General features: G+C 47.8%; 2 protein-coding genes across 2 annotated transcripts; both read right to left on the bottom strand.

The window, feature by feature from the left end:
- Positions 1-669: 669 nt before the first annotated feature.
- On the bottom strand, positions 670-1,455 carry TMEM81 (transmembrane protein 81). The gene has a single exon (XM_010186197.1). It carries the CDS (start codon positions 1,453-1,455, stop codon positions 670-672), a length of 786 nt encoding a protein of 261 aa, XP_010184499.1.
- A 3,086-nt stretch (positions 1,456-4,541) lies between these two features.
- Positions 4,542-12,912, bottom strand: RBBP5 (retinoblastoma binding protein 5). Its single transcript, XM_010186196.1, has 12 exons — positions 12,744-12,912; positions 12,188-12,328; positions 11,517-11,679; positions 10,948-11,057; positions 10,653-10,772; positions 10,246-10,399; positions 10,068-10,139; positions 9,403-9,520; positions 8,037-8,106; positions 7,699-7,928; positions 7,191-7,385; positions 4,542-4,567 (listed from the first exon to the last, which is right to left on the bottom strand). Exons 1-12 carry the CDS (start codon positions 12,884-12,886, stop codon positions 4,542-4,544), a joined length of 1,542 nt encoding a protein of 513 aa, XP_010184498.1. The 5' UTR covers positions 12,887-12,912.
- Positions 12,913-12,919: the final 7 nt, after the last annotated feature.

Genomic DNA, 12,919 nt, shown 5'->3' with positions numbered 1-12,919 from the left:
ATCTCCAGGAAAAAGGGAAGATCCGCAAAACCCGCTGAACTCTTCCCTTCCTCCCCCTTTAAAGGTTGTAGGGATGAGCTCAGCTCTGAGCCGTGATTCAAAGCTCCCAGTTTCGTTCCTAAGCTGCAGCGCTCAAATTGGAGATTTGCTTGTGCTGCCCGGCGCTCCCCGCTTCGCTTTCTACACCACAAAGGAACGGGGCGAGCTCCACGCATCGTTTGAAGACGCTTCACGGCTTTCCAGGCTCTCGTAGAGAAACACCAGCCCCAAACAGCAATCTGTGTCTGCTCGCATCGCCACCGGAGTCCTCAGCAAGGCAGAGGAAATAAGACAGGGACAACGACTGCAAGTTATCAGCTAAATTGATTCTTTTTAAACACCTAGAGGTAAAATAGAGCCCCATCAGAGGAGCACAGCAGGGCAGCGGTGAGCAGAGGGCACTTCTCTGTGGCCGTGTCCTCCAGCTCCTGTCTCCACCGTCCCACACCGCCCTTGTGCACAATGCAGAGGCAAACTCGCCTCCAGCTCTGGTTCTGCAGCCCTGTGCTGACTTACCAGCCTTGGGAAATGAACTGCATCAGCCAGAAAAATAGAATACAAACATCACGGCGATATCTGCATCAATACCAGCAAAGACAGAGACAGGGAACTGCATTCAACCTCAGTTTGTTACAGTGCAGCTCTCCTCGAAATCTTCAGCAAGCAGAAGAGAGCCATGCTCAGCAGGGCACCCGCAGCCACGCCGCTTCCAACGCCCATCAACCCCTCATGAAACGTCTTTTCTTGCCAAAAAGGCCGCTTTTCTTGCGCCTCCTCATAGGTGCCGCTTCCCATGTCTCCTTCCTCCTTGCTGGCTGCTAACTTCTGCTCCCAGGTCAAGGACTTTTTAAAGTTCAGATCCACCAAGTCGCTGTGGATGACGCTGACCCCAAAGTAGATCCTCTTGACGACTCTGAACGTCTTGGCCATCCGCACGTCGCACCTGTAAGTGCCCGCGTGGGACTCCTCGGTGGAGGAGAACCTGATGACCGAGCCGGGGTATCGCAAAGGCCTGAACAGGACGTCGTTGGTGGTGATGATGCCGTGGGCGTGCGTCCACGTGTAGCTGTAGGCTCGGTGACCGACGCCGGCCGCGTGCGAGATCCGGCAGCTGAAGCGGAAGGGCCTGCCCGCGGGGACGGTGAAGTGGAGCAGCCCGCAGTCCCAGCCCATCAGGCAGTCGGTCCTGCGCAGGGTGCAGTTCATCCTCTCCCCCGACGGCGTCACCACGCACATCTCCTCCACCTTGAAGCCCAGGCCACAGGTGACGCTGCAGGAGGTGGCGTTGACCGCCACTTTGCCCACGACCGACTTCAGCTCGGCTGGGATGGTGACATTTTGAACGGAAAACACCAGCGGCAGGTAGGACGCGCAAAGCAACGCCCCGAGGACGCGGCTTTTCCCCAGGGTGTCCATGTCGGGGTTATCCATCAGACGCGCTGCTTTCTAAAGCTGGGCAGATTCAGAGGTCACAAAGCACCGCAGCCACAAGTCGCTCTTTGCAAACCTTCAGACCAAGTGTTTCTGAACCCCCCCCCCAGCATCTTCAGACACAGCTCGTTAGGAAAAGTCCTTAAAAAGACCAGCTTGAAGTCCAGCGCTGCTGAAGAAGATGCAGCGTGTTACTGCGTTGGTCAGGGTGAATCACGAGTTGCAGCTCTTGTAACGGGGCAGCACAACGTTTTAATTCGCTGTATTCCAGCAATGCGGATCTATTTGACAATTCTAAAAAAGATGAAGTCCTCCCTTCTCTGTTAGATCTTACATACCATTTTAGATGAATTTCCACTGTAAAAAGGTACTGTTCCAGTTCAATTTCCCTACTAAACTTTTAAACAAGCAACCGCTACTGTTGAGCACAAGGAAATCCCAATTCCTTACGCAGCAGCAGCGCAGATCCACCTCATATGTACATACCCCAAAATCTGAAGTACTCCCCAGATTACCGAGATGATGAAAACACGGTTTCAGCCTCTGGGGTCTGGTGGCGCTGGCAGCCAGGGGAAGCCGAGCAGTGTTGGTGTTTGACTGTGGACGGATCCATCTCTGCGAGGGCTCAGGAGTCCCCAGGGTGATGTCACAGTCAGGTCAGAACACGGCCCCAGAGCTTGGAACTGGGGAACCCCCCCAGTCTGAGCCCAGGGATCCTCCGAGGTGAGGACCCGGCACTAAAGCATGGACTGGGCTCTGGGCAGCCGCTGCTCATCTCAGATTGGATTCAACAGCAAACCCGAGCCCTGTGCTCTGCGTCACAGCCACCGACTGCAAAAAGCCACCTTCAGTCGGTGCATCTGGAAAGCAGGAACCACTCCAACACCCAGCACAGCTCACTTAGTGCTCAAGTGGCCCGGAAGAACAACGCACTTTAAAAGTTCCTCATTAGAAAAACCACACAACCAAAAAAGTGACCTATTTTTGATTAATGAATATCCGTACTTCTCTTCCTAACAACTCTTAATGTATTAAAGTGAAGACTTCTGAAGATCTGGTGTATGTATTTTCCACATCCAGTTTCCCTGGTGCACCCAGCATGCTTCGTGTCCAGCTCCCCCTGTGCGCCTGTCTCGGTGTGCCCGGGCTTTTCTTGGGCTACAGATCTGCTCCTGTCTCTTGAAAATGAGATTATCAACCAAACACCACACTAAAAAACAACCAAGTAAACCCCACCAGCTGTGGGAAGGCTCAACACGTTGTGTTCGCAGCAGAGCTGTACTGCAGCTTTCCTAAACATCACCACAACAGAAAAGGGTGGAAAAGCCGAGACGGACCCATTGACTTTAGGAAATAAAACCAACCTCTTTATTTACAGACACAAAACTGACAGCACTGCTATACACTACCATCAAGCCAGTATCCGACAAATATGGTACAAAACTACAGATACCAAAAAAATCAGACAGAAATGGAAGACAACGAACCAAGGACATGTACACTGTACAGAGGGGTTTTAACAGACACAGAGGCTGGGGTCTGTGGCAAATCATAGGCTGTAAAATGATCAAGAACCTGTGCATCTTTTAGAGCTCGTGGGGTCGGCCGCGCCACACACGAGTGGAGTTAACAGCGCTCCAGGACAGACGTGAGTCACCCTGCGAGCAGGAGGAGCAGAGAAAACCAGTACTGCACACATGGGAATGAATTTCATTAAAGGAAGCACTGCGCCAGAGCCGGAAATGAAAAACTCTGATTTAAAACTTCTCCTCTCTTCGCATGTTCGTATCTCATGCAACTACTGCATCCTTCCGACCGCAAAGCAATAAGCCTCTTTATGACTCCTCTTCTTCGCTTCTGATGTCAGCAGGATCCTTTGACAATTCAAATACGTGGTGACAATCTCAGTCTGGGGAAAAACTGGAAGTAACTGCACAGGAACTATAAAAGTCTGTAAAAGGAGGGGCGTTAGGAATGGAAACTTCCTTTTACCAGGCGGTTGGTCCAGCACAGAGAATGCCAGGCTGGAGGTACCAGACAGAGAAGTGCCTCTTCCCATTCCCACAAGGAAAGCATCACAACCGTCTTTAAGGAATAAAAGGTTAAAGTATGGCTGGGAATAAGCTGTCAGCATTTGTTTTTCTACTCCTGATCCAGAAGCTGGGGGCAAAAACCTGAAAAACTGTTGTTTCAGTTCAGAGAAATACTGGTTCTGTTTTCTCTCTAATTGCCAGTGCCTACCAGCTAAGGAGGAAACCAATTGCTTCTGGTGCAGCACCTCACAGGAAAGAGACCAAATAAAGACACGTGCAAGGACAGAATCTGCCAACACAGGCTGGAAAAAAGCATATTAAATAAAGGATTTTATCTCGAGCTACTCTGATTTGTTCCTTTTCCCAGAAGCAGAGCCATCCTTCACACCTAAAATATTCACAATACGCAGGTTCACTCTTTGCAGGCCTCAGAGGGTGTCCTGATTCTTCACATCAGATCTCTGCCCACTGGAGATGAGCTCAAACCTGGCACACGAGCAGCAGCAGCAGCAGCGTTTCACCAAGCACGGCAGCGCAGGAGCCGCCACACGGAGCCAGCAGCAGAGCTGGGAGGTAACGCAGGGCACAGGAGGACTTACAGCTCACCACATGAAAACTTAACAGAAAGAAAGGGAGGTTTGCAGATACACAAACAGCATCGGGAATGGAAATACACACTTGGGGTATTCTGTGATCCAAGAACAAAAAAAATGTGTGAAAGCCAAGGGCTGATAAGCTCTGGAGTGGCAGTGCCGGGTACCAGCTCGCTTTACAGACACGTGTATTTGTCAACACAGAGGCAGTCCAGTCCAGTCTCTTTGCAAATCGCACGACCTGAGCGCCAGCATCTTCCACCGCCTGCTGAAGGAGCAACGAAGGCCACTTCCTCTTCCATGTTCATGCCTTACAAAAGTCACTCCCTGAATCCATGAACAAGTCTGCTGCATCCGTCAGTCCGCTCTGACTGAGCACTTCGTCTGTTTTCCACAACACGGAGCCAATATAGGAAAGAATACAGGAAGATAAAGAAGAACGTCTTCATAACAGTTCTGAGATTGCACCACCTGCTAAAGAGATCAGAGACAGGTGAAAAATGAGTAACCAGCCTGCAACGGATGTCACCAGCAACCAGAGACCACCAAGTACGGCAGCACTTCCAGAAAAAAACCAGAGGTTTTCTAGATAAAGCCACTCTTTACACAATGAGACACAACCACCAGGACACTGCCTGTGACAAATTAATCTCCAGTATTTCTGCAGTTGGGATCACAGGTACAGACACGGCAGCGATGGGACTCGGAGGTTTCACTCCACAAAGCCGCAAGCAAACTTACCTGGTGTAAAATCTTTTGATTCATCAATCCCAAAATCTCAGAGCAAAACCACAACTGCAAACAACAAATTCCACCTACGTTTGAGTTCAACCAGACTGCTGCAAGATTTTATTCTAAAGCTATAAAATGGATCCGGCTTCTCAGTTTGTTTGTGCTGAAACACTGAGATCCATGAGATCCTCTCAAGTCAAGAGCACTGCAGAAGGAAGCACAGCAACAGATCCCAACCAGAGACAGAGGCCCACCACAGCAATATTGATTATTTACCTATAGCTCAATCAGGCTAAAGAACACCAGCATGGAAAAACACATCAGAGTACTCAGAGGCAACAAAGACTGAACGCACATTTTAGAAAGCTCTACCACCTCCCATAGATGGGTAAAGCAAGTAGGGAACGTGGGGCTAAACCCATCTGTTAGTAAGAAAAGAGAATTTCCATTGTACAGTGTCCAAAAGCCAAAGCTAACTAAAAATTCCTCCCAAATACGGATTTCTAGACAGAAAGGATTCTGTCTAGAACACTGTTTCATTTGAAAAGTGTTAAAGGAGGAATTATTTTCCCAGCTCTCAGAACAGACCAATGCAACAGCGACCACAAGCTGCAAGATGACAGCACACAGAGATCTGTCTACACAGGTAGATTAGTAAAACAAGTTCATAACAAAGCTCCATAAACACCCCTTGACAAAGCTGAACAAAAACACTTGCTATTAAAACTACTCTGAAAACAGGCTGCTTACACAGCTGCTTAAACACGGAGAAGTCAAAATACCCAGCATTGGTTTTTTCAGCAAATGACTGAAGTTTGTTCTGGAAGTCACACTGTGAGGTGTCCAGTGCAGGATGCTTTCTCATTTCTATCTTTGACATGTGGTGATGTTAATTAGCAGTGTGTAAGAGAAAGCAACCAACAGGGCTGCTGGTGATACCAATGGTCACACTCATTTGGTCTTCGAACTGGCCTCATCCACCCAGCACGGCACGAGAGGGTCAGGATGTGAACAGATGCCAGCAAAGACACAACCCAGCTCATTCCTTACTGTGGTACTTTAAAACACCCTGGGTGCCCCCAATGAAGCGATAAGCCCAGAGAGAACCCCCTTCTCCTGTAAATCTGACACTGGAAACTACTCAGCACCTCCCAGAGTACAAACAAGTGCAGCTATTCCTGGCTGTCTGATTTCAGGGCTTTGCAAGGCACAGCATGGAAGGATTACATGGAAGCTCAGAAAGCATCTACCAGGTTTTTCCATGTACAGACTCAGTTTCCTTTACCCCACTCCCTTCTTTCCTGCAGACAGCAATTATCAGCACCCGCACAAGCAACACAACAGGAGCCGAGCAGGAAGGCCAAGGAGCAAGGTGGGCAGCACAGGAGCAGCAGCGAGGGAAGGAAGGGGCGGATGAAATCACTTCTGTACGGTCTAAAACCCACAGCAGCAGCTGCTGAGCTCAAGGAAATGCAGAATTTGATCCATCGATTACACCGTGACTTTGTTTATATATCAACCCTGAGTTCTTCAATACAATCTAAAATAAATAAATAAAGAATAGGAGTCCACACCGCTTAATCCAAGCACATGGTGTCTTCACTGCACTTGAAACTTCACTGCACTTAGTTTCTTTAGTGCACTTCTCCCAGATAAGAAGCTGAATTAGCAAATGAGACAGGAAACAGCCTGAGACCACGTCCGGGCCCCAGCAAGGTGACCACAGCAATCCTGGTTTAATACACAGCCAAAGTATGACCACAAAAACCCAAAAAAGTCCACCAAAACCTATCTGTATTTACAGCTTTCTGGAATTCAACTAAGGCTCCTGTACAGCTGGAAACAGAAAGCTGAGCTCCTGAATCTCTCTCAGGGTTCATTATCACACAGACCATTATCAACGCTCCATTTCCTAGTTCTGCTGATGGCATTCTCTGCTCTTCATCGCTCTGCCTAGTATTGATGGCACAAAAAGTCCATTTCTGCTCCGGAATCCTTCACTATTTACATTTTTCCCCCTCAAAAATCGACCCACCAAACCCAATTATGACTGTTTATGTAAGATCCGACGGAAGGTATCGAAAAGATTAAAGTTATCAAAAGAAATAGTGCTCAATGTCTACTAAAAACCCTCCAAGCTTTTTATATGCAGCAACACAGGCAGGGATATCGGTTTTATTACACATTTTGAAAGCACTTCCACTTAAAATAAATGTGAAATCTTGCCTATTCTTGACGGCAGCCAAACATTTAGTGAGCAAGTGCCACTGGGGGAGACAAAACGCTCTGCCTGTGTTAAGTCAGGGTCTGTACAAAGCAAGGCCACCAAGCAAGGCAACGCCGCTCACGCTGGGTTCCTTACCTGTCAAGGGCTGTCCCAGCTCCGCCTGCACTTTACCCTTCGCTGCTCCTTCCAGAGGTAAAGCACCTCTGTCCCCTTTGTAGAGTTTCGGTTTAAATGGAGAATCTTTGTCTTTACCTTTTGATCCTTTAGGCCTGCCTGCTTGCTTCTTCTTGGATTTACCATCTCCCTTCACACCCAGCAGCGGATGGACTTCTGTGGAGAGACAACGTGTCACCAAAGTGAGCTATCCCTTAAAATGCTTCTGCCAGCAAACACAGCCCTTGGTGTCAGCTACAAACAGCATTAAAATGGCAGTTTCAGGATGCCTTTACTCAATCCCAGCTTGCAAAATACCAGCAAATTTGCAGAGTTGGGGGCTAGTAATAACTGTTAGAAGTGACTTCAAAGGAAGGAGAAAATGAAGGAGTGAGCTTCTGAACTTCTGGTCTTCAGACAAAGCCAAGGCAAAGCTAAAAACCATCTCAGATGCAAAACAGGCACTAAAACAACGGCAGCTGCTACGCACCATCATTAGGTACTCCTTGTAGTTCAATGTTGGTGGTTTTGGGCTTCTTCTTTGGTGCCTGAGGTCCATCAGAGGACGACTGCCTCTTCTTCTCAGAGCCTAATCCCTCATCGGTCAAAGAGCTCTGAACCGCATCTGGTGGAGGTCCATAGGGGTTTTCTTCTGGATCTTCCACTTCTGGAGCAATGGGTAAGTACAGCAGAGCCTTGGAGTCCTCCAGTTCTTCATCGCTGTGAAGGAACAAAAATGGCTTTCATTTAAAACTAGGGGTTACTGTAACATACAGGGAACATTAGCACACATTCTGTATTGGTACTTTAAACAAAATATTCTTTCACCTGCTACAGAAGGCAGCAATGGGATCCACGCTAGTTACATCCACTTCTTCATCTTCTGCAGCATCAGCACCTGAGAACCAGGGAAGGAAGAATTAAAGACAGTAAGGATAAGAACAAATTACTTAGAAAGAATGGGACTGACTGTGCTTAAATGTCTGAGCATGCAGAAGTGAGAATTAAAGCAGAAAACAAACCTAAAGTGCTTCCTCTGAAATCCATCAGGTTTTTATTTTCCTTTTCTGTGTTCTAATACTCTATTGTTACAAAAGATGGTAATAAAGCCAGATAAAAGACTTTAAATCTTCTAAATGTTTGTTTTCACTAGACTAGTCCTAAACCTGATGAAGTTGACTTTAATGCTTAACTCTCACAAGCCAAAGTTACATCTGAATATTACAAGCTGCTAAACAACGATTAATCCAAACGTGGGAAGTGCTGCAAGGCCTGGCGATGAGCAGAGCTCTGTGGTGCGCTGGGCCCAGGCCCCAGCTCTTTCCCGTTTAACACCGGCCCGTCACAGCGCGCGATTTGCTGGCGCCACCAAGTGGCCACGTTGCGCTGCTACCGATTCGAATTGGGCACCGCTGCTGCCGAGAGCAAGCCCACACACACACACAGAGTCACAGAATGGCTCAGTTGGAAAAGCCCTCTGAGATCATCACGTCCAACCGCTCCTGTCTACCCCCTAAACCATATCCTTAAGTACCTCATCTACCCGCTCTTTAAACACATCCAGGGATGGTGACTCCACCACCTCCCTGGGCAGCCTGGTCCAGCTTCTGACGACCCTCTCAGGAAAGAACTTCCTCCTTATCTCTAACCTGAACCTCCCTTGGCACAGCTTGGGGCCGTTTCCCCTTGTTCTATCCCCCATCACCTGGGAGAAGAGACCAGCACGCACCTCTCTACAAGCTCCCTTGAGGCAGTTGGAGGTGGTGATGAGGTCTCCCCTCAGCCTTCTCTTCTCCAGGCTAAACAAGCCCAGTTCCCTCAGCCGCTCCTCATCAGGCTTGTTCTCCAGAGCCCTCCCCATCCTTGTGGCTCTTCTCTGAACACACTCCAGAATCTCAACATCCTTCTTACAGTGAGGGGCCCAGAACTGAACACAGCACTCGAGGTGCGGCCTCACCAGTGCCACACATACGGCTGTTTGCTGCTACTGCTTTCTGCTTGAACATGCACGGGAGAGGGGAGGCCTTTGTAACAAAACTTCATCTCAATTGACAGGAATCACACTGTGGTAGTTCCTACATCTTCATTCATCCACTCCTGTTTTGTAATTTAACACCTGTGACCACCAGTTTTAATTTTCACTATGCTCTGACTACAAACTATCTGCTAAGCAGAAACACAGTTTATGCAGTACCTGTCTGCTCTGGTTCACTCTTATCTTCATCTTCAATGTCAAACTCTGACTCTCTCTCTTCGTATTCCACATTCTCATCCAGCTCTTTGAAGTCAGGCGCAAAGGCACTCCAGTTTTCCTAAACACAAATGCAGAATTACTTTTACCTTATGCAAAGGAACAGCAGCCACAGTGAGGACTCACGTAATTACAAACTCATTCTGCATTAAAATCCCCAAGCCACATGCAGGATCACAAAAAAACTGAGCCTCATTTGGGTCCACAGTCATATGGTAAATTAGAAAGTGCACGAGTTAGTTGCTACTGAAAAATTTATTCCTTAAATATCGCAGTTTACATCATACAACAAAGCTGTGTTCACATTTAGCCACCTCAGCTTTGGTTCCCTCAGATTTCCTGCACTCATAAGACATATTCAGGACACCATTCCAGCATAAAGTGTCCATGTGATGACATTTAAGACTTTAGTGCAAAGCTTAACTAATTCAACAACCGAGCAAGGAGAACCCTCCCCACATTCAACACGGTGGCAAACGTGTCGAGGTAGGCAGGTGAACCTACGTTTGTTGAATGATTTCATAAGGGATTTCAGTGTGCAATCATTCAGCCGACCAGGATGGAGACCACTGGGGAATCCTCCTAAGAACATGATGTAAAATGCTTACCACTTGATTCTGAGCCCATATTGACACAACACCACTGGAAATAGATGCTATGATCGGTCGGACAGGATGCCACTGGATTTATTAAAAGAGAGAAGAGGAGCTTCATTGGTAAATGGAATCAAGCAAGCTTAGTTTTCAAAACAGCAAGAAACGCAGCAACAGCAGGCAGTTTTCTTACTGCTACATCCAAGAGCAGCTCTCCCCTGGTCCCGTGCAGGATTTTCACCAGGTTTCCAATGCTCTTCTCCCAGATGTACAGGGCGTGCTGCCGCGCTGACCCTGCCACGATGTATTCGCCGTCACCCGAGAAGCAGCACTTCTTCCACGGCGTCCTGCGTGCAGAGACAGCGCCCCAGGTTAACCAGCTCAACAGCACAGCATGCAGGAGGGAGGGCTTTGTCCTCAAACTGACACCTTACGAACTCCCATCCACGGATAATATTTAAACTTCAAGTCGAAGTGCGACAGACGGGTTTCAAATGAAAGCATCTGTGCTTTACACTGAGTAAGATACTGAGCTACCCATTAGTGAGGCACACAGACCTCCCCTTTTCAAGCCAGGCTGACCATTCTGCTGCCTCTTACCTGTTCACTAAATCCTGCAGCTTCTGCATCGGCTCTGGCTCCCCGTCTCGCCCACAGGTGAGAATTTCACGGCCATCGTACACCCTGATTATCCGGTCAGCTGTGTTTATTAAAAAGCAGCTGCAGGAAGGAGGGCACAGAACACGCATTGCGTTAAAAGACTAAGAAAATAAAAATAATCAGAGTAAGTTCCATGAGAGTTGTGAGGGTTTTAAGGCCTTGTGTGCTCTGTCGATCTACCCCATCGTTTTCAATTCATCTTTAAAGACACCACTTGGTAAATGAAGTGACTGACCTTCCTTTCCGAGCAAATTCAATGGATTTAATAGCTGTGGTGTTGCTGGTTCCAGTTGTCACTCTGAAGGAAGCCACAAGATCCTGAGTGTCTGTTTTTAAGACCAGGATCTGAAGATCAAGGAGACGGAAGCCAATCAGTGTCTTTGTTATAACTCACTCCCCTTTCGGTGCCTTTCACATCAGCTACAACCCTGACAACAGAAGCCTCAGCAATTTACACACGGGTAGTTGGGATTCTGCAGCCATCGTTTCTACGACAGTTTCTGCAGCAGTTCTGTGACATAAACATGGGTTTATTTATGCTGGAAAAGGATCCAACAAACACAAAGACAACAGCACCACCAAGACCCAACTCAGACAAAGCACTCCAGTTAGAGATCTTCAGAGAGGAAGCGTGATGCTTTACTCAAAAGATCATATCAGCGCAGTATCAATTATTCAGGAGACACTCAAGAGGCCTTATTTGTGTATTAAAACAAAGAACACAACCCAGAAACGTTAAGCATCTTGATAAAGACAGGCAGTAATTAAAGCTATGGCATCCAGTGCCGCTTGCTGACGTCTCACCTTCCCCTTGGCGTTGCCTGTGTAAATGTACTCCCCTCGCCTGTCAAAGGAGGCCACAACGTTGAGATCCGAATCATCATCCACGGGCAGGACAACGTGTTTGGAGTCCGACAGCGTCAGCATCACCGGCGCCGACTTCATGGGACAAACCAGAACTCTGTTTCTGCAAAGCGCAAAAGAACAGTCAGCAGGTTCCCCTCTGGGAAAAGCTCCCACGTTTAGAAGTGAGAAAAAAATCTCAGCCTGTATCAAGAAATGCAGAATGCCTCTGGATTTTTATTATTTGATTTCATCTCTGTTACTTTAATTGCAGCACAACGTTACGATGGTTTTGCTTTCATTTCCTTTCTTTCCTTCCCCAAGTTCCTGCAGTGATTTGGGAACTCAACACAACGTTCTCATAAACATTGCTATATACACAGAACTATTCTCCTGTTTACTCTCCTCCCTTCCTGATATTTTCATAATAAAAAAAGCCACAGCAAATCCAGTGAGGGCTCCAATCGCAAAAAGAAGATGCGCCAATGGCACTTACTGGGTTAGAAACACTTTGCAAACTACAACAAAAACATTTTTATAATCATTAGTTACGTCAAAATAAGAACAGTTCTACCAAAACGAGAGCAGTTGTACCAAAACAAGAGCGTTCAGCGGTGTTTTACAGGACTTACTGGTCTCGAGGGTGGTACTGAACTTTCAAGATAGGCGAAGGAAACCGAAATCTCTGGTCGCAGTCTCCAGAGAGCACGTCCCACTGCGACACGATGTTATCGGTGGAAGCACTCACCAGTTTGTGACCATCTCGACTCCAGCTGCAGTAACGACAGATCACCCAAGCACAAGTTACTCCTCACACATGTGAAACACACACCTGCCACCAGTTTAAAATTACCAGACCGAAGTTTAAACATAAATCCATTAGCCTGAAAAACAACCTTTGAGCACAAGCATCCACAAACTTAACAGGCAGAACACATTTTCAAACTCTCTCAAAGGAAACTACCCTCAAATGCAGCTGAACATCCTGCAACGGGCTGGCGTTTCAGCAATCAACACACCCAGGTGCTAAGAGCTGGCAGGACATCAGCGCACCTGATGCTCACACACCCCTGGATAAACTCTAACACAAATGGGAACAACCTTTCACACCCGGTGCACAGGACACGAGCTCAATGATAACTGAACACTGCAGTCAGCCCTTCTGAGCAAAACCGAGCCCGTCCTCACCACAGCGAGCAGACGGGGTGAATGTGGGCGCTGATGATTTTGGCGATGCCCCTGGTGAGGAAGTCCCAGATGACGATGCGCCCGTCGTTGCAGCCCACGGCGAGCAGCGTGCCCCAGCGATTGAAGGTGCAGGTCAGGGCCATGCTGATGCAGTCCAGGGTGCCATCGGCCTCCTG

This window comes from Mesitornis unicolor, unplaced genomic scaffold (genome assembly GCF_000695765.1).
Source record: "Mesitornis unicolor isolate BGI_N332 unplaced genomic scaffold, ASM69576v1 scaffold49686, whole genome shotgun sequence".
Taxonomy (NCBI): domain Eukaryota; kingdom Metazoa; phylum Chordata; class Aves; order Mesitornithiformes; family Mesitornithidae; genus Mesitornis; species Mesitornis unicolor.
The sequence above is the reverse complement of the archived record's forward strand: the minus strand, read 5'-3'. Positions and strand labels throughout refer to the sequence as shown.